The 24,039-nt window shown below is 44.8% G+C and overlaps 1 protein-coding gene across 3 annotated transcripts in view; it reads right to left on the bottom strand.

Annotated features, from left to right (window-relative positions):
* Positions 1-420: 420 nt before the first annotated feature.
* The window catches only part of AGPAT5 (1-acylglycerol-3-phosphate O-acyltransferase 5), a 167,478-nt gene continuing 143,859 nt past the window's right edge, over positions 421-24,039 (bottom strand). For all 3 annotated transcript variants that reach the window (XM_063916682.1, XM_063916683.1, XM_063916684.1), the window contains 2 exons: positions 17,457-17,580; positions 421-5,100 (listed from right to left, as the gene is read on the bottom strand). In XM_063916682.1, the coding sequence (XP_063772752.1) occupies positions 4,875-5,100; positions 17,457-17,580 (350 nt within the window). In that variant the 3' untranslated portion in view covers positions 421-4,874. The remainder of the gene's footprint in view (positions 5,101-17,456; positions 17,581-24,039) is intronic.

The raw sequence follows: 24,039 nt of genomic DNA, 5'->3' as shown, positions 1-24,039 counted from the left end.
TTATATATATTATATACATACATATATACACATACATATATTTATTTATATTTATCTCTGCCTGCTTGTATAACTTGCAATAGTGATATTCGGCTAGCTGGTATTGTATGCTCAAAGATCATGATCTAGTAATCTCCCCATCCTGACAGTCACCCACAGCCTGAAGGAATGTAGTCACCGGTACCGTGACATAGCTATCATAGTGAACAGTTAACACTGATCACTTGTGCAGGATCCAAATGAAATGGTTCCCAGGCACAGTACTGGAAAGAAGCCATCAATAACAGATGGAAGAGGAGGGGGAACCTCTCATTTGGCACTTAAAAGAGCAGCTCAGACTTCATTTACATCTGTCAGTTAAGAAACAGTTAATGTCAATCATCTCCCTCATTACACCCAAAAAAAGTCACCAAATGCAGGTTGGATTTCCAATATTTTTATTATTAATTTCTTTACAAAGGTGAGACATTAACAGTAAAATAATTGCATTTATTCAAATCGGCAGAAGCTCTTCAGTTAAAATCATATGGCACTTTGCAATTAATCCAAGTCAAGTTGAACACATTCATGTAAATAACGTTCACAGTAATTCCATTTTCTTCAACAGGTCTCAATAAACCCATTGCAAAGTGATAACGGAGTAGCAACACAATGTTTGCATCATAAGGTGGGTACACACTAATAGATATATCTGCAGATCAACTGATCTGCAGATATATCTATGGACGGATCGGGCAGTGTGCTGTGCATACACACTGCCCGATCCATCGGGGACTGACGTCATGAACTGGGCGGGCGTGTACACACGCCCGCCCAGTTCAGCTGTCAATCACCGCCGGCCGCCGCAGCATGTGTACGGGCGGTCGGCCGACCGCCCCGTACACACACAGCGACGCGCCAATATATCGGTAGATATATTGGCCGTCAGCTGTGCTGCACGGCCGACGCGATACGTCTGTGAACGACAGAGTTCACAGACGTATCGGCCGTACACACTGGCCGATGGTCCCGCGATATATCGGCCGTTCAAGAGAACGGCCGATATATCGGCCAGTGTGTACGGGCCTTTAGACAGCAATAAAAGGAAACTATTTTTACAGTGCATATTTTGTTTAATTTCAAGCAATTCAATCACAGACATGGAGACAATAAAACAAGCAGTTGCTACTACATTGCTCCCACATGGCCCACAGTTCTGCATGAACATTCGCCTGTCACTGCTTCATCCTATCCAGTATAGCACAGGTTTTCAAACTCTGTCCCCACGACCCCAAATACTGTAGTTCACGTTTTCCAGGTCTCCTCAAAGAATTGTAAGAGAAATTAATCAGCTCCACCTGTGCTCCATGCTAGGCGACCTGTAAAACATGAACTGTTTGAGGTCCTGAGGAACGAGTTTGAGAACCACTGCAGCATTGCATAACGCTGCTTTAAAAAAAAACTTTATACACAGACGTGACCCCTTACAAATGCTGACATCTTAAAAGTGTGAGGAGCAGTCATGAAAGTGTTCTCATGGCCTGCGCAGAATGCAAACAGCCAATATTCAGGGGAGTACAGCCCATTCCTTCACTAGGACCAAGTGATGTCACAGGGGAATGCTCATGAATCCTGACTCACTGTCTCTTAACTATGTAGATTACAGTCTTGATGGTGAATGCCCAGAAAAGAATATAAATAAATTTCACATTTAACTAGCATACCGGAAAGAACAAAATATATGTTACTTTAAAATGGTAAAAACAGAGCTTAATCGAGTCAAGTAGATTGTAATATTGTAATGCAGCTTGGCAACACATAGCACAGAACCTACAACATAGAGTACTTATAGGAACCTTTAACTAAACATCTATATTATAAATACATATGAACAGGTAATAGCATTGCACATTGTAACGAAAAAAGTTTGCATTTGGCAATAGAAGTAGGAGTTAAATATTCTACAGAACAGCAGTACAATCTCCATGTTCCCTACATTATTATTTCTGGGACATAAAAGGCAGACAGCAAAGACATCAAAGTAGTAGATAACCTCAGAGGGGATGTTGTGTTGCTATCTAGATATACTGAGGTACCTATATACTGTATATCTTCCTCCCACACATTACAAACTCTGTCATGTGTCAGCCTTAGCAGTGAAAGATAGCTCACACCACGTATTCAAGATCCTGTTCGCACTGAATAAAAAGACAAACTGCATATAACAGCGTGACATCTCACGTGAACATATGTCTAGAACACGTAGATCTGAAATCTAGCATTTCTGTAGTACATCAGTGAACGCAGTGCTTTAAAACTACTTATAAACTGGTCATGTACTTAAGGGCTAAATAATATTGCTTTTTGCCCCTCGTTTCAGGTTAAACCTGCAGCAAATGACTTGTAATATATTATTACCAATAGGTACATCACATATAACCCAATTTAGCCAGCATAACTTGGCATGTTGAGATTTATATTCTGACTCAAGCTACTGTAGTAGCTCCATACATGTTTTAGCTCATAAAGAGATCCAAAATCCCAAAATACATGTTTCACTGAAAATATTGCAGTCTCAATGGCATGACGAGTCATCACCACGAATAAAACAGGAGTAACAGACTTTTATTCAGTGTTCCCTATTAAGTCTAAAGGGTATATTCAATTAAAGCGTGCTGGAGCCTGGTGGAAGCTGCCGTGAGGTCGGGCGGGTGAGTGACACCCAGCTGTAGCGCTGATCTCCTGTATGCCCGCCGGCTGTTTCCCCTTCTAACCTGCGGCTACCCCCCCTCCGGGTCCATCTCATTCCGACATCATTTTGATGTCGGATTGAGATAGTCGAAAAAGGGGGCCAAAACCTGTCGGATTTGGCCCCGTTTTCGACATCAACACATGGATCGGCAGCTATTCCGCCGATCCACGTGCTTTTCGACAAGTCGAATGCCTCGACTTGTCGAAAAGCTTTGAATAGGTTGAATCAGGATTCGACCTTAAAAAGTCGAAAACTGCCGTCTTTTCAACAGACGCCAGTTTTCGACTGCAATTGAATATACCCCAAAATCTCAACCCTATATAGTTTTCCATTCCAGAAACAGCATACACTACTGACTGACGGTGCTTATTGGTAAGAGAGAACACAGTCCCGAGATACAAAGGAAACATCCAAGCTATTCAACTAGAACACTGCAAGACCTGCATGTAGTTTGATTGACCTAAGCTCTAGTCCAGTTAATTGGACATACCTATAAAAGCCAGGTAATAGAACAGTTTGTACTGATGTGCTGTCAACACTTTCACCTACTATCTGCTAGCATGGCCTAACTGGAAGCGCACACAGATCATGGTGGGGGAAGAGATACCATGGTAATATGTTGTAATACAGCAACAATTCCTTTGAGTATATAATTCCCCTAAGGTTCAACTGGAAACTGAAACTACACATAACATGTCACTGTAACAAGCTAAAGAAAATACTACTCAACTCAATATTAGAATAAGTGGCAACTAAAGCCTTTCAAATGTCTAATCCATCTATCTCAAAGCATAGCAGAGACCCATTGGAAAAGCTAGAGATGCGGAGTTGTGTAAATATATATTCAAATATGGACTTTCAATCTGGTTGGCAATTATATAGGATTCAATGGTATTAACATCAAATATCCTCCAATTCTTGCACAAAGAAAATGCTCTATTACAGTTAACATTTCTGAACTAGATGTTGCAAACAATTTCAAAAAGATATCTTGTGCACAGTATTTTATGGAAACAATATGAAAAAGGCACATTTAGGGAGATGATCAGATCATATTTCTCTGATGCATTGGGCAAAAGTACGGGATAGCACCATATCTATAACAGCGTTTAAATAGATGTTATATATTAATAAACAATTACTCATACTTTAGCAAAGTGGCCAAAACTTTGCATGGTTAACAATATGAAGAAACAGGCCAGCAACAAAAGATAAACAATATTTATAGTATTTAAACATGCAGCGCCAAAAAAAGAAATAAAAACACAAACAAAAACAGGCTTTCGTAATATGCCAAAGCTAGCAACACAAATTCCCGATGAATTATTCAGAGACCATGGAGGATATCCTATTAGCAGCGGAAATTTACTGCTGCTAATAGGTTTGCCAGGGGCTAACCTATTAACCCCAATGCCAGCGTCCTGATCGCCCAATGCTGGCATTTATCGGGTATTATGCTTCTGGTGTCTCAGGTGAAAAAGCATTGGGAATTAGGATACCCCTCCCCCCTCCCCCCCCCAATGGCTGTGAGAACAAAAAGCATTAAGGGTATAAGAAAGACAAAATAAAAACTATTGGCATTGATCATGAAAAAAGGACAAAGAACAAAGTACATTTTTAGATAGCAAATTGGGCTGGCCATATAGATATGTGGTCACACCATACCAGATAATATAAATATGGTAGTTTGGTGGGTGGACAGAGCAGACAGCTCCCAGGTTACTATTATACCATTAGCTGATCATCTACACATAGGATCTTATGTTCAGTTTCTGCAGATAGGACATGTTTCTGAGGGGTGGGGGTGGCACACACGACAATTTCTAGATAGTTTAAGTTGCATGGCATCATAAGTGTGTAGAACATGGATATACACATTGTGCACTAGCTATTGGCAAGTCGAGAAATGATTTGTTTTATGGTGATATAGTAAAAGTGAAGATAATTACAGTAAACAAAACGTTTCTTGAAAGTCAGAGAGCTTATCAAAATGTACTTGCATCTGATACTAATCTCATTTGCAGCAGTCTTACATTCTATTGTAATCAATACAGTAAAGAATAAGGCAATATTTACAAGGTCTTCAGTCTAGGACAAAATAGTTTTGGTATAATGTGCAACTGATTTGAAATGAACAGTCCATTCAGGCTTTGATGCTGACCCATATACAACCAATTAATGTTCCATATATCCAAGTCTTGATGTAAACTTTCCTTCCGGTTTCTGTACATAGCATACCAGCAGTTAATCCAGTTAAAATAAATAATGATGGCACTGTTCTCTTCAAGCTGAGCTTGGCAACGTGACCTTCCCCAGGAAACTTATTGCGTTTTTCAGGGTCCTTGGCTTCATAAAACTCAGTCAGCAACCTAGAAAATAAGGCATACATTATCTTCATTCTTTCAAAAATACCGTAATTCACAGCTATTTTGCTGCTATATAAAAATATACAATAACTAAACAAACGTACTGACTGCAAATAGTTTTTCAGTCTAGAATCTCTTTCTGAAGACCTGCACTGATAAGGGCCATAGGGCAGTGATGGGGAACCTTTGGCACTCCAGCTGTTGTTGAACTACACATTCCAGCATGCCCTGCTACAGTTTTAGCATGGCCAAATAGCAAAACTGTAGCAGGGAATGCTGGGATGTGTAGTTCAACAACAGCTGGAGTGCCAAAGGTTCCCCATCACTGCCATAGGGGGTAATTCTGAGTTGATCGCAGCAGGAATTTTGTTAGCAGTTGGGCAAAACCAGGTGCACTGCAGGTGTGGCAGATATAACATGTGCAGAGAGAGTTAGATTTGGGTGGGTTATTTTGTTTCTGTGCAGGGTAAATACTGGCTGCTTTATTTTTACACTGCAATTTATATTTCAGTTTTAACACACCCCACCCAAATCTAACTCTCTCCGCACATGTTATATCTGCCCCCCTGCAGTGCACATGGTTTTACCCAACTGCTAACAAAATTCCTGCTGCGATCAACTCAGAATTACCCCCATAGTTCTCAAATTTTAGGACATGCCTAATTCTTAGACCTTTTTGGAGGTCTTTGCATTGGCTAATAAGGTCCTCCATTGCGACCTCAATCCCATTCCAGAAATCTCCCAGCTACAGCGTTACTCCAACTTCGTTAGCATGACAGATATGTATTGGGGCATGTCCTTTTCATAGCATTAGGTGATATGCACGATCTGTCGTGCCGATATCGGACTATAGTGTTACCGGTCTAATAAAGTTCATCGGTCACTGTTAATGCTATGGCTAATTGGTGCATATTCCCCAGTGCTTTGCAGAAAAATATATTTCTCTGACGTCCTAGTGGATGCTGGGGACTCCGTAAGGACTATGGGGAATAGCGGCTCCGCAGGAGACTGGGCACAGCTAAGAAAGATTTAGGACTACCTGGTGTGCACTGGCTCCTCCCACTATGACCCTCCTCCAGACCTCAGTTAGAATCCTGTGCCCGGCTGAGCTGGATGCACACTAGGGGCTCTCCTGAGCTCCTAGAGAGAAAGTATATTTTAGGTTTTTTATTTTACAGTGAGATCTGCTGGCAACAGACTCACTGCAGCGAGGGACTAAGGGGAGAAGAAGCGAACCTACCTAACTGGTGGTAGCTTGGGCTTCTTAGGCTACTGGACACCATTAGCTCCAGAGGGATCGACCGCATGGAACCGGCCATTGATGTTCGGTCCCAGAGCCGCGCCGCCGGCCCCCTTACAGAGCCAGAAGCAAGAAGAGTCCGGAAAATCGGCAGCAGAAGACATCAGTCTTCACCAAGGTAGCGCACAGCACTGCAGCTGTGCGCCATTGCTCCTCATACACACTTCACAATCCGGTCACTGAGGGTGCAGGGCGCTGGGGGGGGGCGCCCTGAGCAGCAATAAAAACACCTTGGCTGGCAAATATATCACAATATATAGCCCCAGAGGCTATATATGTGATAAATACCCCTGCCAGAATCCATAAAAAAGCGTGAGAAAAGTCCGCGAAAAAGGGGCGGAGCTATCTCCCTCAGCACACTGGCGCCATTTTCTCCTCACAGTGCAGCTGGAAGACAGCTCCCCAGGCTCTCCCCTGTAGTTTTCAGGCTCAAAGGGTTAAAAAGAGAGGGGGGGCACTAAATTTAGGCGCAATATTGTTTATACAAGCAGCTATTGGGGGAAAAATCACTCAGTTATAGTGTTAATCCCTGCATTATATAGCGCTCTGGTGTGTGCTGGCATACTCTCTCTCTGTCTCCCCAAAGGACTTTGTGGGGTCCTGTCCTCAGTCAGAGTATTCCCTGTGTGTGTGTGCTGTGTGTCGGTACGGCTGTGTCGACATGTGGGATGAGGAAGGTTACGTGGAGGTGGAGCAGAGGCCGATAAATGGGATGTCGTCCCCTGTGGGGCCGACACCAAAGTGGATGGATAGGTGGAAGGTATTAACCGACAATGTCAACTCCTTACAAGGCTGGATGACGTAAAACAGCTGTGGGACAGCCGGCTTCTCAGCCCGCGCCTGCCCAGGCGTCTCAAAGGCCATCAGGGGCTCAAAAAAGCGCCCGTTACCTCAGATGGCAGACACGGATGTCGACACGGAGTCTGACTCCAGTGTCGACGAGGTTGAGATATATACACAATCCACTAGGAACATCCGTTACATGATCTCGGCAATGAAAAATGTGTTACGCATTTCTGACATGAACCCAAGTACCACATATAAGGGGTTTTATTTTTGGGGAGAAAAAGCAGCCAGTGTTTTGTTCCCCCATCAGATGAATGAATGAAGTGTGTAAAGTAGCGTGGGTTCCCCTGATAAGAAACTGGTAATTTCTAAAAAGTTACTGATGGCGTACCCTTCCCAGCCAGAGGATAGGTCACGTTGGGAGATATCCCTTAGGATAAGGCGCTCACACGTTTGTCAAAAAAGGTGGCACTGCCGTCTTAGGATACGGCCACCTTAAAGGAGCCTGCTGATAAAAAACAGGAGGCTATCCTGAAGTCTGTATATACACACTCAGGTTATATACTGAGACCTGCAATTGCCTCAGCATAAATAGTGCTGCTGCAGCGTGGTCTGATACCCTGTCAGATAATATTAATACTCTAAGACAGGGATAATAGTTTGCTAACATTGAGCATATTTAAGACGTTGTCTTATATATAAAGGATGCACAGAGGGATATTTGCCGGCTGGCATCCAGCATTAATGCAATGTCCATTCTGCCAGGAGGGTATTAGAAGCCCGGCAGTGGACAGGTGATGCTGCCTGTAAAAGGCACATGGAGATTCTGCCTTATAAGGGTGAGGAATTGTTTGGGGATGGTCTTTGGGACCTCGTATCCACAGCAACAGCTGGGAAGAATTTTTTTTACCTCAGGTTCCTCACAGCCTAAGAAAGCACCGTATTTTCAGGTACAGTCCTTTCGGCTTCAGAAAAGCAAGCGGGTCAAAGGCGCTTCCTTTCTGCACAGAGACAAGGGAAGAAGGAAAAAGCTGCACCAGCAGCCAGTTCCCAGGATCAAAAATCTTCCCCCGCTTCCTCTGAGTCCACCGCTTGACGTTGGGGCTCCACAGGTGGAGACAGGTGCGGTAGGGGCGCGTCTCGGGAACTTCAGGGACCAGTGGGTTTGCCCACAGGTGGATCTTTAGGTTCTGCAAATAGTATCACAGGGATACAGGCTGGAGTTCGAGGCGACTCCCCCTCGCCGTTACCTCACCTCAGCCTTGCCTGCTGCCCTCGGAGAAAGGTAGTACTGGCGGCAATTCACGAGCTGCACCTCCAGCAGGTGAAATCAAGGTACCCCTCCTTCAACAAGGCCGGGGTTACTATTCCAAAATGTTGTGGTACCGAAACCAGACGGTTCGGTGAGACCCATTCTAAAATTGAAAGCCTTGAACACTTATATACGAAGGTTCAAGTTCGAAATGGAATCGCTCAGGGCGATTATTGCAAGCCTGGAGAATTTCATAGTATCACTGGACATCAAGGATGCTTACCTGCATGTCCCTATTTACCCTCTTCACCAGGAGTACCTCAAAATTGTGGTACAGGATTGTCATTACCAATTCCAGACGTTGCCGTTGGTCTGTCCCCGGCACCGAAGTATTTACCAAGGTAATGGCCGAAACAATTATCCCGTACTTGGACGATCTCCTTATAAAGGCGAGGTCCAGGGAGCAGTTGTTCGGCGGAGTAGCACTATCTCGGGAAGTGCTACAACAGCACGGCTGGATTCTGAATATCCAAAGTCGCAGCTGGTTCCTACGACGCGTCTACTGTTCCTGAGTATGGTTCTGGACACAGAACAGGATAAAAAGGGTTTCTCCCGGAGGAGAAGTCCAAGGAGTTGTCGTCTCTAGACAGAGACCTCCTAATACGTATACAGGTGTCGGTGCATCAATGCACGCGAGCCCTGGGAAGGATGGTAGCTTCTTACGAAGAAATTCCATTCGCCAGGTCCCATACAAGGATTTTCCAGTGGGATCTGTTGGACATGTGGTCCGGGTCGCATCTTCAGATGCATCGGCGGATAACCCTGTCTCCAAGGGTCAGGGTGTCGCTGTTGTGGTGGCTGCAGAGTGCTCATCTTCTAGGGGGCCGCAGATTCGGCATACAGGACTGGGTCCTGGTGACCACGGATGCCAGCCTTCGAGGCTGGGGGGCAGTCATACAGGGAAGAAACTTCCAAGGCTATGGAAAAGTCAGGAGACTTCCCTACACATAAATATTCTGGAACTAAGGGCCATTTACAATGCCCTAAGTCAGGCTAGACCCCTGCTTCAACACCAGCCGGTGCTGATCCAGTCAGACAACATCACGGCGGTCGCTCATGTAAACGACAGGGCGGCACAAGAAGCAGGATGGCGATGGCAGAAGCCACAAGGATTCTCCGATGGGCGGAAAATCATGTGTTAGCACTGTCAGCAGTGTTCATTCCCGGAGTGGACAACTGAGAAGCAGACTTTCTCAGAAGACACGACCTCCACCCGGGAGAGTGGGGACTTCATCCAGAAGTCTTCCAAATGATTGTACACCGTTGGGAAAGGCCACAGGTGGACATGATGGCGTCCCGCCTCAACTAAAAGTTACAAAGATATTGCGCCAGGTCAAGAGACCCTCAGGCGATAGCTGCGGACGCTCTGGTAACACCGTGGGTGTACCAGTCGGTGTATGTGTTCCCTTCTCTGCCTCTCTTACCCAGGGTAATGAGAATAATAAGAAGGAGAGGAGTAAGAACTATACTCATTGTTCCGGGTGGGATACTCATTGTTCCGGGTGGGCCAAGAAGAGCTTGGTAACCAGAACTCCAAGAAATGATCTCAGAGGACCCATGGCCTCTGCCGCTCAGACAGGACCTGCTGCAGCAGGGGGCCTGTCTGTTCCAAGACGTACCGCGGCTGCGTTGGACGGCATGGCGGTTGAACGCCGGATCCTGAAGGAAAAGGGAATTCCGGAGGAAGTTATCCCTACGCTATTTAAAGCTAGGAAAGAAGTGAACGCTAACCATTATCACCGCATATGGCGGAAATATGTTGCGTACTGTGAGGCCAGGAAGGCCCCAAAGGAGAAATTTCAGCTAGGTCGATTTCTGCACTTCCTACAGTCAGAGGTGACTATGGGCCTACAATTGGGTTCCATTAAGGTCCAGATTTCGGCTCTATCGATTTTCTTCCAAAATGGAACTGGCTTCACTGCCTGAAGTTCAGACTTTTGTTAAGGGAGGGCTGCATAGTCAGCCCCCGTTTGTGCCTCCAGTGGCACCGTGGGATCTCAACGTGGTGTTGGATTTCCTGAAGTCGCATTGGGTTGAGCCACTTAAATCCGTGGAGCTATAATACCTCACGTGGAAAGTGGTCATTCTGTGGGCCTTGGCGTCGGCCAGGCGTGTATCAGAATTGACAAAAGCCCTTATCTGTATTTTATATGGGAAAGGCGAAATTGAGGACTCGTTCCCAATTCCTTCCTAAGGTGGTATCAGTTTTTCATGTGAACCAACCTATTGTGGTGCCTGCGGCTACTTGGGACTTGGAGGATTCCAAGTTACTGGACGTAGTCAGGGCCCTGAAAAGTATATGTTTCCAGGACAGCTGGAGTCAGGAAGACTGACTCGCTATTTATCCTGTATGCACCCAACAAGCTGGGTGCTCCTGCTTCTAAGCAGACGATTGCTCGCTGGATCTGTAGCACGATTCAACTTGCACATTCTGCGGCTGGACTGCCGCACCCTAAATCTGTAAAAGCCCATTCCACGAGGAAAGTGGGCTCTTCTTGGGCGGCTGCCCGAGGGGTCTCGGCTTTACAACTTTGCCGAGCTGCTACTTGGTCAGGGGCAAACACGTTTGCAAAATTCTACACTTTTATACAGCGCCCTGCGGCCGTGGCATTAAATATGCAACTAGTCACCCCTGGCCGGGGTACCCTGGAGGAGTGGGGACCCCTTCAATCAAGGGGTCCCCCCCCTCCAGCCACCCAAGAGCCAGGCGTGAAGCCCGAGGCTGTCCCCCCCCCCATCCAAGGGCTGCGGATGGGGGGCTGATAGCCTTTTGAAAAATGAAAGAATATTGTTTTTTCCAGTAGTACTACAAGTCCCAGCAAGCTGGTACTTGGAGAACCACAAGTACCAGCATGCGGGAGATAAACGGGCCCACTGGTACCTGTAGTTCTACTGGAAAAAAAATACCCAAACAAACAGGACACGCACACCGTGAGAGTAAAACTTTATTTCACACATGTCGACACACACATACTTACCTATGTTCACACGCCGACCTCTGTCCACTTGTCCAAGTAGAATCCACGGTGTACCTGTGAATAAAATTATACTCACCTGATCCAGTGTCCTGGTCTATTATTATAATCCACGTACTTGGCAAAAAAAAAACCGAACACCCGGACCAGGCGGACTGAAAGGGGTCCCATGTTTACACATGGGACCCCTTTCCCCGAATGCAGAGACCCCCCGTGACTCCTGTCACAGAAAGGTCCCTTCAGCCAATCAGGAAGCGCCACTTCGTGGCACTCACCTGATTGAGCTCAGACGCGCATTGCACAGCCCCCTCCATTACTTTCAATGGTGGAAACTTTGCGGTCAGCGGTGAGGTCACCCGTGGTCAGCGGCTGACCGCGGGTAACCCCACCGCTGACCGCAAAGTTCCCACCATTGAAACTAATGGAGGGAGCTGTGCGATGCGCTGTCTGCCAGCTCAGACGCGCATACAGCCAATCAGGAGAGTGCCACGAAGTGGCGCTTCCTGATTGGCTGAAGGGACCTTTCTGTGACAGGAGTCACGGGGGGTCTCTGCATTCGGGGAAAGGGGTCCCATGTGTAAACATGGGACCCCTTTCAGTCCGTGTGGTCCGGGTGTTCGTTTTTTTTTTTTGCCAAGTACGTGGATTATAATAAAAGACCAGGACACTGGATCAGGTGAGTATAATTTTATTCACAGGTACACCGTGGATTCTACTTGGACAAGTGGACAGAGGTCGGCGTGTGAACATAGGTAAGTGTGTGTCGACATGTGTGAAATAAAGTTTTACTCTCACGGTGTGCGTGTCCTGTTTTTGTTTGGGTATTTTTTTTCCAGTAGAACTACAGGTACCAGCGGGCCCGTTTTTCTCCAGCATGCTGGTACTTGTGGTTCTCCAAGTACCAGCTTGCGGGGGAGGCTTGCTGGGGCTTGTAGTACTACTGGAAAAAACAATATTTTCTTTCATTTTTCAAAAGGCTATCAGCCTCCCATCCGCAGCCCTTGGCTTCACCCCTGGGCCTTGGGTAGCTGGGGAAGGGGGACCCCTTGATTGAAGGGGTCCCCACTCCTCCAGGGTACCCCGGCCAGGGGTGACTAGTTGGGTATTTAATGCCACGGCCGCAGGGCGCTGTATAAAAGTTACCCCGGGCTGTGGCATTATCTGTCCAGCTTGTGGAGCCCGGTCCTGGTGTAAAAAATACGGGGGACCCCTACGCTTTTTGTCCCCCGTATTTTATGCACCAGCACCAGGCGCAGAGCCCGGTGCTGGTTTTAAAAATACGGGGGATCCCCTGTCAGTTTTCCCCCCGGATTTTTAGAACCAGGACCGGCTCGAAGAGCCCGAGGCTGGTTATGCTTAGGAGGGGGGATCCCACGCATTTTTTTTTTCAGATTTTTACCATTCCATTAAAAAAATAAAAAAATAAAAAATAAATATTTTAAAAAATATATAAATAATACTTGTGCCTCCAAAATAGACAAACCAAGTACCTAATCCCTTCTAATATAAATAGATATGCTATTACCAATAAAAAAACCTAAAAAAAAAACCCCATGTTTTTAAATTTTTTTATTAGATTCCGCCCGCAAAGTGTGGCGGATTGAAAATGACGAATTTACTGTCTAAAAGCACTGTTGTCGAATTTACAATCTTCAATTGAATATACTTTTGTCGAATTGCCGCATTTGTACCATTGCAGAAATGTCGAATTTGACAAATGTCGAATTTCAAAAAGTCGAATTTGGAAAGTCCGTTTTTTTGACGAAAAGTACTGAATTGTATTGTCGATATTTTTTTTGGGGCGAAAATGTCCCGTTTTTCGACATTTTCGGGAATTCGACCGCAACTGCATATACCCCTTAATGTGATTCATTGCAAACACAACTAAAAGAAAATCAAAATCAGAGTTTTAATCACAAGTCTCTATTTACTTTAATAATTATTTATTGCAGGATACATTTTTTTATGTCATCCGCCATAACTTCTGTATCTCTTAAAGTGTCCATATGCTCGTATGCTGCAATTCTGCCAATCACTCAAGCCATGTCTGACCTCACTGGTCAAAAATAGCACTTTTATTGGTTCAAAATGATTGCTGATCCCTTCAGATATTGACAGCAGGTAAATCTGGTCAGATAAGGCCTCTTCAAACATGTATGTGGTCATCTTGGAATTTGCACTAGCTGTGCTCAGCAATTTTCTCCCAAATGTTGAAAACAGAAACGGTCTTTCAGATAAATTTGTTAAATAAACTGTAATTAACCAATTTGTCTGACGCACCATTTTGTCTGTTTTCTAGTGTTTGGGAGCAAATCAGTGATTGCCATTTCCTGCCTTACACAGGGGTAAACGCGTGGGGTGGGGTGGGGGGGGGGGGGGGGGGGGGGGGCGGTATCGGTTTGGGTTTCCAAATGCAATCCACAGCCTGCTGCTATGCAGAACATTGGAGCAAGTTAAGTCTTGTCCTTTTTATACACTATAGTGTATTAAATACATTACTAATAATTAACACAGTAGATGGTCTATAATATAGACTGTAACATACATATCTTATATATAAAATTAATTGGTCTGGTTGTCTGCCTGGTTATGCAGGCCAGCAGAGGTGGTCCAGTTAAACCCTGGTCAGATTTTTTATTTTTTATTTTTTTTATTGTTGGGGGTGGGGGGGAGTCTTTCAGTGTCAAATCAACACACTTTTTGTTAACATTTTACCTTACCAGCTCAGATTTTGTATATAGAGAGTATATACTGTATGTAGTGTATAACAAAAATGGTAGTTTGCTTATGTGATGGACAAGAATGAAGATGAAGACTAATTAAGAGTGACCTTCCTTCATCCAGTTGGACCTTCACCATCATTCTTCTATCCAAGGAAGCCTGATGTACTATGGATAACTTTAATAGAGGTCTCATTCAACGTCGACCCTATAACTCAAACTGGAAGAATTTATGTCATGTCTTCTGATGACACTTTAAAAACCACTGAGGCATTGTCAAACAATCTTGAGCTAACATTGTTGACTGACTAATACAATGGGAAGCGAAAGGACTGAAAGGAGGATGTCCTTTGGAGGAGCTGATCATGGTAAAAAAGGCAGATTTACACGCTGCAACAGTAGCCACAATCTTATCCAACTCCGCGCTGAACAGTTAGTGGTGCTTTGAGCACCTTCTTGGAATCATTGTCCGCTTTCCAGGATCTTAGCCATAGTATTCTGCGGATGACCACAGAGGTCTCAGACGCTTTAGAAGCGAGGAATCCAGTATCCAAAGCTGCTTCAGCCAGATAAGAGGCTGCTTATAAGAAATGTCGGCCAGTTTTGCCCTGGTAGCATCTGACTGAAGACTGTCCTCAAACTTATCAGCCCAGCCTTCAATAGCCTTAGCTACCCAGGTCGAGGCCATAGCTTGCCGTGTAATATCGACTGCATGCAAACAGACGGATATAAGACTATTTAAAAAATTTCTATCCGTGGCATCCTTGAGGGAAGACACTGTTGGTATAGGTAATGTAGAGCTTCTAACCAGGCACGCTACATAAGAATCCACTGAAGGGGGAACCTCCAACTTGGCACACTCTTCAGTTGGGAGACTTTAAAAAGACGCAAGTCTTTTTGGAAGCTGGAACAGTCTGCCAGGAGTATGCAAGAATGGATTTAGCTGCCCACACAAGGACTGGAACATCCACAGTAGAATGCCTTTCCTCCTTACCCAAGGGAGATTCAGGGAGAGGGGTATATGTATCCTCTGCTTCCACTGATGAAGCATCAGAATCAGACAGCTGCGTAGACTGCGAGGACGGCACAGGCCACCTATGCGCTCTAGCTGCTACCGGTCTGTCACCCTGTAACTATAATTTGCTGAAAGGCAGCCAATGTCTGCGCCAGATTCTGATCCACGGAGGATGAATAGTGGGGGACTGACAAAGCAGGCTGCAACTGCTATGGAAATCCCAGTGTAGGAGGCACAGTGGGAGCCGACAAGCAGTCCACTAACTGTGTCATAACCTGTTTGACTTTTAAATCTTCAGGAAGGCACAGGAGTAACAAATAATTAAAAAACAAATAAATAAAGGCATTGTGCTTTTTGATTAAGAGATGACTGTAGAGGCTAAGACAGTAGAGCAATTTAAACATGCATGGGATAGACATAAGGATAGCCTTACAAAGTAGTAGGGATCAAATAAGGTTTGAGATAAAAATATGGTAGAAAAAAAAAAAAAAAAGGGCGGGCAGACTGCATGAGCCAAGTGCCGTTAAATTCTATGTTTCTTTACTTCTATAAAATGTATTAATCATTCTATTTGCAGAGTTTACATTGACCTGGAGTACTGTTTTTGTTTTCCTTTTGTACCATAAACCCATTATCTCCCCCAAAGACCATCTTATCAAAGTAAAATAATAATTTCTCAATGGGACAAAGCTTTGAGGATGGTTCTTAAGCAGAATAAGCAAGTCAGAACACAAAACAGGAAATACAAAATTTACTAAATTAGCGGATATCTTTGAACTTGCAATGTAAAGCCTATACATTTCCCTGCTCTGGTCACAATACATATGTCTAGTCTCCAGAGAAGAATAGACATTAGTTTTACCATAACATGACCAACAACATCTCAGCGCACTTGCCTTGTCATTTTTGAATACTCTTTATGGGCGTGTATGTATTTTCAGAAATACTGCAATTTACTACAGTGCATCTTTACTGAGTGGTGAGTAATGCGCTTTGAACTATGAGGTGGTCTACATTGCCTGATGAGCAAACTTAATTATTCAGATATCACGGCACCTGTGAACAAGTGCGGATAAAAATAAACCTGCTGTCATCACTCCTTGCATCAACTTTTAAATAATAATAGCTGCTAATGGCTGTGAAATAAAGGAATGCCATTATACTTTTAAAGTACTTAAAAGATTATTAAAAAAAATCTGTATTCATTGGTTAGAAATTGCGGGCAAGTCCTTTATATCTAGATGTTTTTTCATCACTTACAATTATACATTCCATCACAGAACACTTATAAGATCACTGTTCACCAAACATGAGTATATTTTAGAAGAGAATAATAAGTTCAACCACAGTGTAATGTGGCACCCTGTGTAGGCAGCCAGCTACTGTATAGAACTGTTCTAGAGAGAGAGAGAGAGAGAGAGAGAGAGAGAGAGAGAGAGAGAGAGAGAGAGAGAGAGAGAGAGGGAGAGAGGGAGAGAGGGAGAGAGGGTGTGTGTGTGTGTGTGAGAATGTGTGTGTGTTCGACAATTTAATGTGACCTTCAGTTGTGGTGGCAAAATGTTGTGTGTGGGATGCTTGGAGTGTAGTTGCATTCATTTCTGCAGCCTGCAGTTGAGAAAGTGTTAACCCCATGCAGTCACCCACAAATCAGAAGTGTGGAGGATGTTATACATTTGTTCTCTCCTTATGAATATGTAGCCTAGCAATGATTCTGCATACACAATAAACTAGGCATAGTTAACAAGAACCTCAAGAACAACTACTGGTGTATTAAGTGATGAAAATCCACAGCTTCTGTTGTGTACATAACAGAGACATTTCCATAGTTTGATCAAGAGCTAGTAATAGTATATTACTACAAGCTTATTTCCTTTTTTTATATTTTCTCTCAAGGAACATGTCCATACAGTATATCACACATCCCTTTGATGGACAGAAAACAAAAAAGTTCTTGAAACACAGGATTAACACTGATAGAAAAAAATATGCGTTTCTTCCATGCCTCATTAGAATGTTTTGTGTATAGGCTAAGTGCATCTCTACACAAGGATCAATGATCGCATGTAAGCTTCCATCTCTCCTGCTTCTCCAAAACACAGAAAAGAGGGAATAGAACACGGACAGATTGCCTAGTAGCCTCAAAGTTTTTACATTTCAAATAAAGTATACAACAAGACATGAATAGCTTGTTGTAATCTTGTAAAAGTTACAATATATTAAAAAAAAAATATATATAAATTTTTCCACATACTTATCTTTATTTTCAAAGCGTTCATGAAGCCATCTTCTCATAAAAGTCTGCTCCTTCGGTATATCCTTCACGCTGATACGTTCCACAGCCATATGAATCCTTGGACATTCTTTGCACAGGAACTCTAAAAAAAACACAAAATGATTATTCGGTTTAATCCACGTTTAAAAACCAAAGTGGATTAAATCTGGCAATAATGTAACTGCTGATGGATGCATGCAGGATTATATCACTCTACATAACACAGTGACAGAATATAATCCACAGAAAAACAGGTGTAATGTACTTGAAAATGTATATCTAGCATTGAAGTACTGAAAAGGGGGGGGGGGGGGAAATCTTATTTTTATTAATTTCCTTCAGGAAGAGGTGATTCTTCTCCTTTTCTCTGTGTAAAAATAGGAATTTAATACCTACCAGTAATTCCATTTCTCGTAGTCCGTAGTGGATACTGGGGATCTGTACTTTAGTACCATGGGGTATAGATCGGGTCCACTGGAGCCTGGTACTTGAAAAACCTTTAGTGTTTGTATGTGTGTGCTGGCTCCTCCCCTCCATGCCCCCCCTACCAGACTCTGTCTAGGAAACTGTGCCCGAGGAGACGGACATACCACGAAAGAAGAAAACCGGTACAACAGCGGTGAGGCACTTGGCCAACACACAACCAAATCCGAAAGGAGGGCGCTAACCAGAACAGAGGATAGCAAACCAACCTAACCAGGATAGCAAAGCTATCCCGACAACATAACGGGATCGCAACAGCGAACAACCAAACACTTACTCAGGTAAGCAGGAATCGAAGCACTGAGGCGGGCGCCCAGTCTCCACTACGGACTACGAGAAAAGGAATTACCAATAGGTAATATATTCCTTCTCTTACGTCCTAGTGGATACTGGGGATCTGTACTTTAGTACCATGGGGAAGTCCCAAAGCTCCCAAACAGGTGGGAGAGTGCCGAGACCCCGTAACACCGACTGACCAAACTGAAGGTCATCCTTTGCCAAGGTGTCAAACCGATAGAACTTAACAAAAGTGTTCGAACCAGACCATGTAGCAGTTCGGCACAACTGCAAGGCTGAGACACCCCGGGCAGCCGCCTAGGAAGAGCCCATAGATCTTGTCGAGTGGGCCTGAATAGACGTCGGCAAAGGCAGAGCCGCCGAAGTATAAGTTTGTTGAATGGTCAACCTGAGCCAACGAGCAATTGATTGCTTAGAAGCCGGACGACCAATCTTGGTGACATCAGCATTCCGTCTAACACAAATCTTCAGAGCCCTCACCACAGCCAAGGACTCTGGACCAACGGAAGCATCAGACAACACCAAAACCACAATGGGTTGATTCACATGAAAAGCTGACACCGCTTTTGGCAAAAACTGAGGTCGGGTCCTGAGTTCAGCCCTGTCTTCATGAAAAATCAAATAAGGGCTCTTACAGGATAAGGCCCCCAATTCAGATATACGCCTGGCAGACGCCAATGCTATGATCGTCACTGTCTTCCAGGTGAGAAATTTTAACTCCACCCTACGTAAGGGTTCAAACCAGTCCGATTGAAGAAAGGACAGAACCACATTGAGATCCCACGGAGCCGTGGGAGGTAAGAACGGCGGTTGCATATGAAGAACTCCTTTAAGGAAAGTTTGTACTTCCGGCAACATGGAAAGTTGTTTCTGGAAGAAAATAGAGAGCGACAAAATCTGGACTTTGATGGAACCTAAACGTAGGCCCATATCCACTCCCACTTGCATGAAAACGTAGAAAACGACCCATTCTAAATTCCATGGGAGAAACCTTTCTACTACACACCAGGAAACATACTTTTTCCAGATACAATGATAATGTTTAGACGTAACCATCTTCCTGGCCTGGACCATGGTGGAAATACCCGGGAGGGAAGACCTTTTCTAGCTAGAATCTCCCTATCAACTTCCAAGTCGTCAAACGTAGCCGCTGTAAGTCTGGATAGATGAATGGACCTTGTTGAAGATCCTTTTGAAGCGGCAGAGGCAAGGGATCTTCCAGAGCCATGCTTAGGAGGTCCGAGTAACATGCCTGTCGAGGCCAATTCGGGGCAATTAGAATTGCTTAAACTCTTTCCCTTCTTAGTCTTTTAGAACCCTTGGGATTAGCGGTAGAGAAGGGAATAGGTACACCAACTGGTACGTCCATGGTGTCGTCAGCGCGTCCACTGCTACAGCCTGCGGATCCCTCATTCTGGAACAGTAACGGCATAGCTTCTTGTTGAGATGAGAAGCCATCAGATCTATCTGCAGACAGCCCCACCGGTGAATTAACTGTTAAAATACCTGGGGATGTAGACCCCATTCCCCCAGATGGAGGTCGTGCCTGCTGAGGAAGTCCGCTTCCCAGTTGTCAACTCCTGGAATGAATATGGCGGATATGGCCCTTGGCCACAGCTCTAAGGACGGTGGTGGATTTATTGCTGTAATACAACGCGGAGAAGGGATTTCTGTGACTCCCTCTGACAAAAAACCCCCACGTCCATTAAGCACTGTTTGGCCACAGTTCTAATTTTTGCGGTAATTACCCACTGTACCTTATGAATTGGTGTCATTTATGACATGCTGCTTTTTGCCTATTTTTATATTGTTTGTAAAAAAAATTTTTTAGGATTTTATGTGCTTTATTAAAATGTGTCTAAATTGTACTTCACTATTTGTACATTCCATTTTTGTTTCATGGCACATCGATGAAATTAAATAACGATTTAGGAATATTCGATCAGTGAACAGATTGAGTCCTCTTTCATTTTCTTTTTCTTGAGCACGGATCTGGCACTCGCGTTGGCCTCCGCCCAGACGAGTATTCTTGACACTTCTCGCATCGCCGCTCTGCTTTTTGTTCCTCCTTGTAGGTTTATGTACGCCACCGCTGTGGTGTTGTCCGATTGAATCTGGATCGCCTGATCCTTCAGGAGATGGGAAGCTTGCAGAAGAGCATTGTAAATTGCCCTGAGTTCCATTGCCCTGGATGTTTATTGGCAGAGCAGATTCCTGAACTGACCATATCCCCTGGAACTGAGCCCCTTGGGTCACAGCCCCCCAACCCCGGAGGCTGGCATCCATTGTCAGTAGAATCCACGACTGGATATTGAAATTCCTGCCTTCTACCAGGTGAGGAACCTGTTGCCACCATAACAGAAAAATCCGGGCTTTTGGAGATAAGATCACTTCCTGATGCATGTGAAGGTGAGACCCCGATCATTTGTCCAGCAGATCCAGCTAAAATGGCCGGGCATGAAATCTGCCGTATTGGATTGCCTCGTAAGCAGAAACCATCTTGCCAAGCAAGCGTATGCAAAAATGTATGGATACCTTGTGAGGACGGAGCACTGAGCGGACCATAGCCTGGATAGCCAGGGACTTGTCCATCGGAAGAAACACCTTTTGAGACACCGTATCCATTCCCAGGAACTGAAGACGCAGGGATTCCATCTTGAATTTGAACACCAGCAGATATGGGTTTAGAGACTTCAGCTTTAAGATGGGTCGCACCGAACAGTCTGGTTTTGGAACGACAAAGAGACTGGAGTAAAAACCCCTGTTGTGTAACGGAGGTGGTACTGGAACCACCACCCCTGTCTGCAAAAGCTTTTGAATGGCATCTTGCAAGGTAATTTTTGCTGCGGGCAAAACTTGTAAGTCCGTTTTGAAAAATCTGTGAGGAAGAAGTGCGCGAGAACCCACCTGAAAGTCGCCTCGCTGCTGGGAACCGTCACGCTGAAGGCTTACTGGCAGGGTTTCCAGTGGTCTGGTGTAGGGATGCAGCAGTTGCATGTTTATGGGACTTACCACAAGATCCTCTCGGAGTGGTGGAGACTCCCCGGCCCCTGCCTCTGAACCTTGCCACACGAAAGGACTGCAAGGAAGGTCCTGTGTAAGAACGTCTAGCAGGTGGCGCAGCCAACGGCAGATAGGTAGACTTACCCGCCGTTGCCTGGGAGATCAATTAATTTAATTTGTCCCCAAAGCATCACCTGTAAAGGGAAGATTTTCAACACCCTTTTTGGAATCAGTGTCCGCTGACCATTGACGTAACCACAGAGCTCTGCGTGCCGAAACAGCCATAGCAGTAGTGCGGCCACACAATTTCTTAATAGCCTTGCTCATAAATTTTGCAGCATCCTGTACGTGTTGCAGCAGAGTAATGACCTCATCCTGGGGCAGGGAGTCTAATCCATTTATAATATTATTGGACCACTTGACTACCGCCCTGGAAATCCACCCACAAACAATTGTGAGGCGCTGTGCTACGCCTGCTGCCGTATATATTGCCTTGAGAGTGGTCTCAATTTTACGGTCAAACGGCTCTTTTAGGGATATAGCCCCTGGCACCAGCAGTGCCAATTTCTTAGACAGTCTGGATACAGACGGATTGACTGACGGGGTTTTTCCCATACCTTCCTGTCCTCAGCTGGGAGTGGAAAAGTAGCGAAAAACCTATGAGGAATTTTACATTTCTTATCAGGGTTTAACAAATGGCTCCCATGAGAGAGAATTTAATTCTTTAGATACAGGAAAAGGAACTGAGCTCTTTGGTCAAACATTAAAGTACAACTCCTCATCTGGTTCTGTCTCCTGATCCAGTATGTGAAGAACATCTCTTATAGCATAAATGAGGACCTCCACCCCAGGGGACAGAGAGCTGTCCACATCCATATTATCATCCACATCAAGCTGATCAGAATCAGACTGGAGCACCTGTGGCAGTGAGCGTTTATGTGAAACCAACAGAGGGGGCTGAGAAGCCTTTCTGGTATCTGCAGCTAATTCTGAATTTACATTCTGAATCATGCTTTTAAAATTATCTAACCAGTCAGGTGCCTGTGAACTGTGTCCCTGTAGAGATAAGGAGCACTGTTCACACATGAGGGACCCCGCTGATGAAGGGGTAAAGTTACAAGCCGCACATATAGCCACCCTGATACTATTTTCAGTCGTCTGTGGATAACAGCCATGTGAATATACCCTGTACTTGTCCTTTATTGTCCTGAACTGTAAGTCACTGATTTCTTGTTTTGCTCATTTGTTTATGTACTCTGTAATTGGGTACTCCGGATCCCTTGTAGCGCCATATAAATAAAGGATAATAATAATAATAAGTAAAGCTGTGTACACATTAAACGATGATGTGCACCTAGCGAGATTGGGAGTGACTGGCCCGGCGGGAGTAAATAAAATTTAATGATAATTGTGTGTATGCTTTAGGGCTGGGGAATTATGTGAATAACCTAACCTAAAATAAGTTGTGTTGTAATTTTACAGGTTTAGCTTAGGCTTGAGCAGAAAATAAGATTTTACTTACCGGTAAATCTATTTCTCGTAGTCCGTAGTGGATGCTGGGGACTCCGTAAGGACCATGGGGAATAGACGGGCTCTGCAGGAGACAGGGCACTTTAAGAAAGAATTTGGATACTGGTGTGCTCTGGCTCCTCCCTCTATGTCCCTCCTGCAGACCTCAGTTAGAGAAACTGTGCCCGGAAGAGCTGACAGTACAAGGAAAGGATTTTGGAATCCAGGGCAAGACTCATACCAGTCACACCAATCACACCGTATAACTTGTGATAAACTTACCCAGTTAACAGTATGAACAACAACGGAGCATCAGATCAACCCTGATGCAACCAAACATAACCCTTATTTAAGCAATAACTATATACAAGTATTGCAGAAGAAGTCCGCACTTGGGACGGGCGCCCAGCATCCACTATGGACTACGAGAAATAGATTTACCGGTAAGTAAAATCTTATTTTCTCTAACGTCCTAGTGGATGCTGGGGACTCCGTAAGGACCATGGGGATTATACCAAAGCTCCCAAACGGGCGGGAGAGTGCGGATGACTCTGCAGCACCGAATGAGCAAACACAAGGTCCTCCTCAGCCAGGGTATCAAACTTGTAAAACTTTGCAAAAGTGTTCGAACCTGACCAAGTAGCTGCTCGGCAAAGCTGTAATGCCGAGACCCCTCGGGCAGCCGCCCAAGAAGAGCCCACCTTCCTTGTGGAGTGGGCTTTTACTGATTTTGGAAGCGGCAATCCAGCCGCAGAATGAGCCTGCTGAATCGTGTTACAGATCCAGCAAGCAATAGTTTGCTTTGAAGCAGGAGCACCCAGCTTGTTGGATGCATACAGGATAAACAGCGACTCAGTTTTCCTGACTCTAGCCATTCTGGCTACATAAACCTTCAAAGCCCTGACCACATCTAGTAACTCGGAATCCTCCAAGTCACGAGTAGCCACAGGCACCACAATAGGTTGGTTCATATGAAAGGATGACACCACTTTTGGCAGAAATTGTGGACGGGTCCGCAATTCTGCCCTGTCCATATGGAAAACCAGATAGGGGCTTTTATGTGACAAAGCCGCTAATTCTGACACAAGCCTAGCTGACGCCAAGGCTAATAGCATGACCACCTTCCACGTGAGAAATTTTTACTCCACGGTTTTGAGTGGCTCAAACCAGTGTGACTTCAGGAAACTCAACACCACGTTAAGATCCCAAGGTGCCACTGGAGGCACAAAAGGGGGCTGAATATGCAGCACTCCCTTTACAAACGTCTGGA

This window comes from Pseudophryne corroboree, chromosome 4, assembly GCF_028390025.1.
Source record: "Pseudophryne corroboree isolate aPseCor3 chromosome 4, aPseCor3.hap2, whole genome shotgun sequence".
NCBI classification, from domain to species: Eukaryota; Metazoa; Chordata; class Amphibia; order Anura; family Myobatrachidae; genus Pseudophryne; species Pseudophryne corroboree.
The sequence above is the reverse complement of the archived record's forward strand: the minus strand, read 5'-3'. Positions and strand labels throughout refer to the sequence as shown.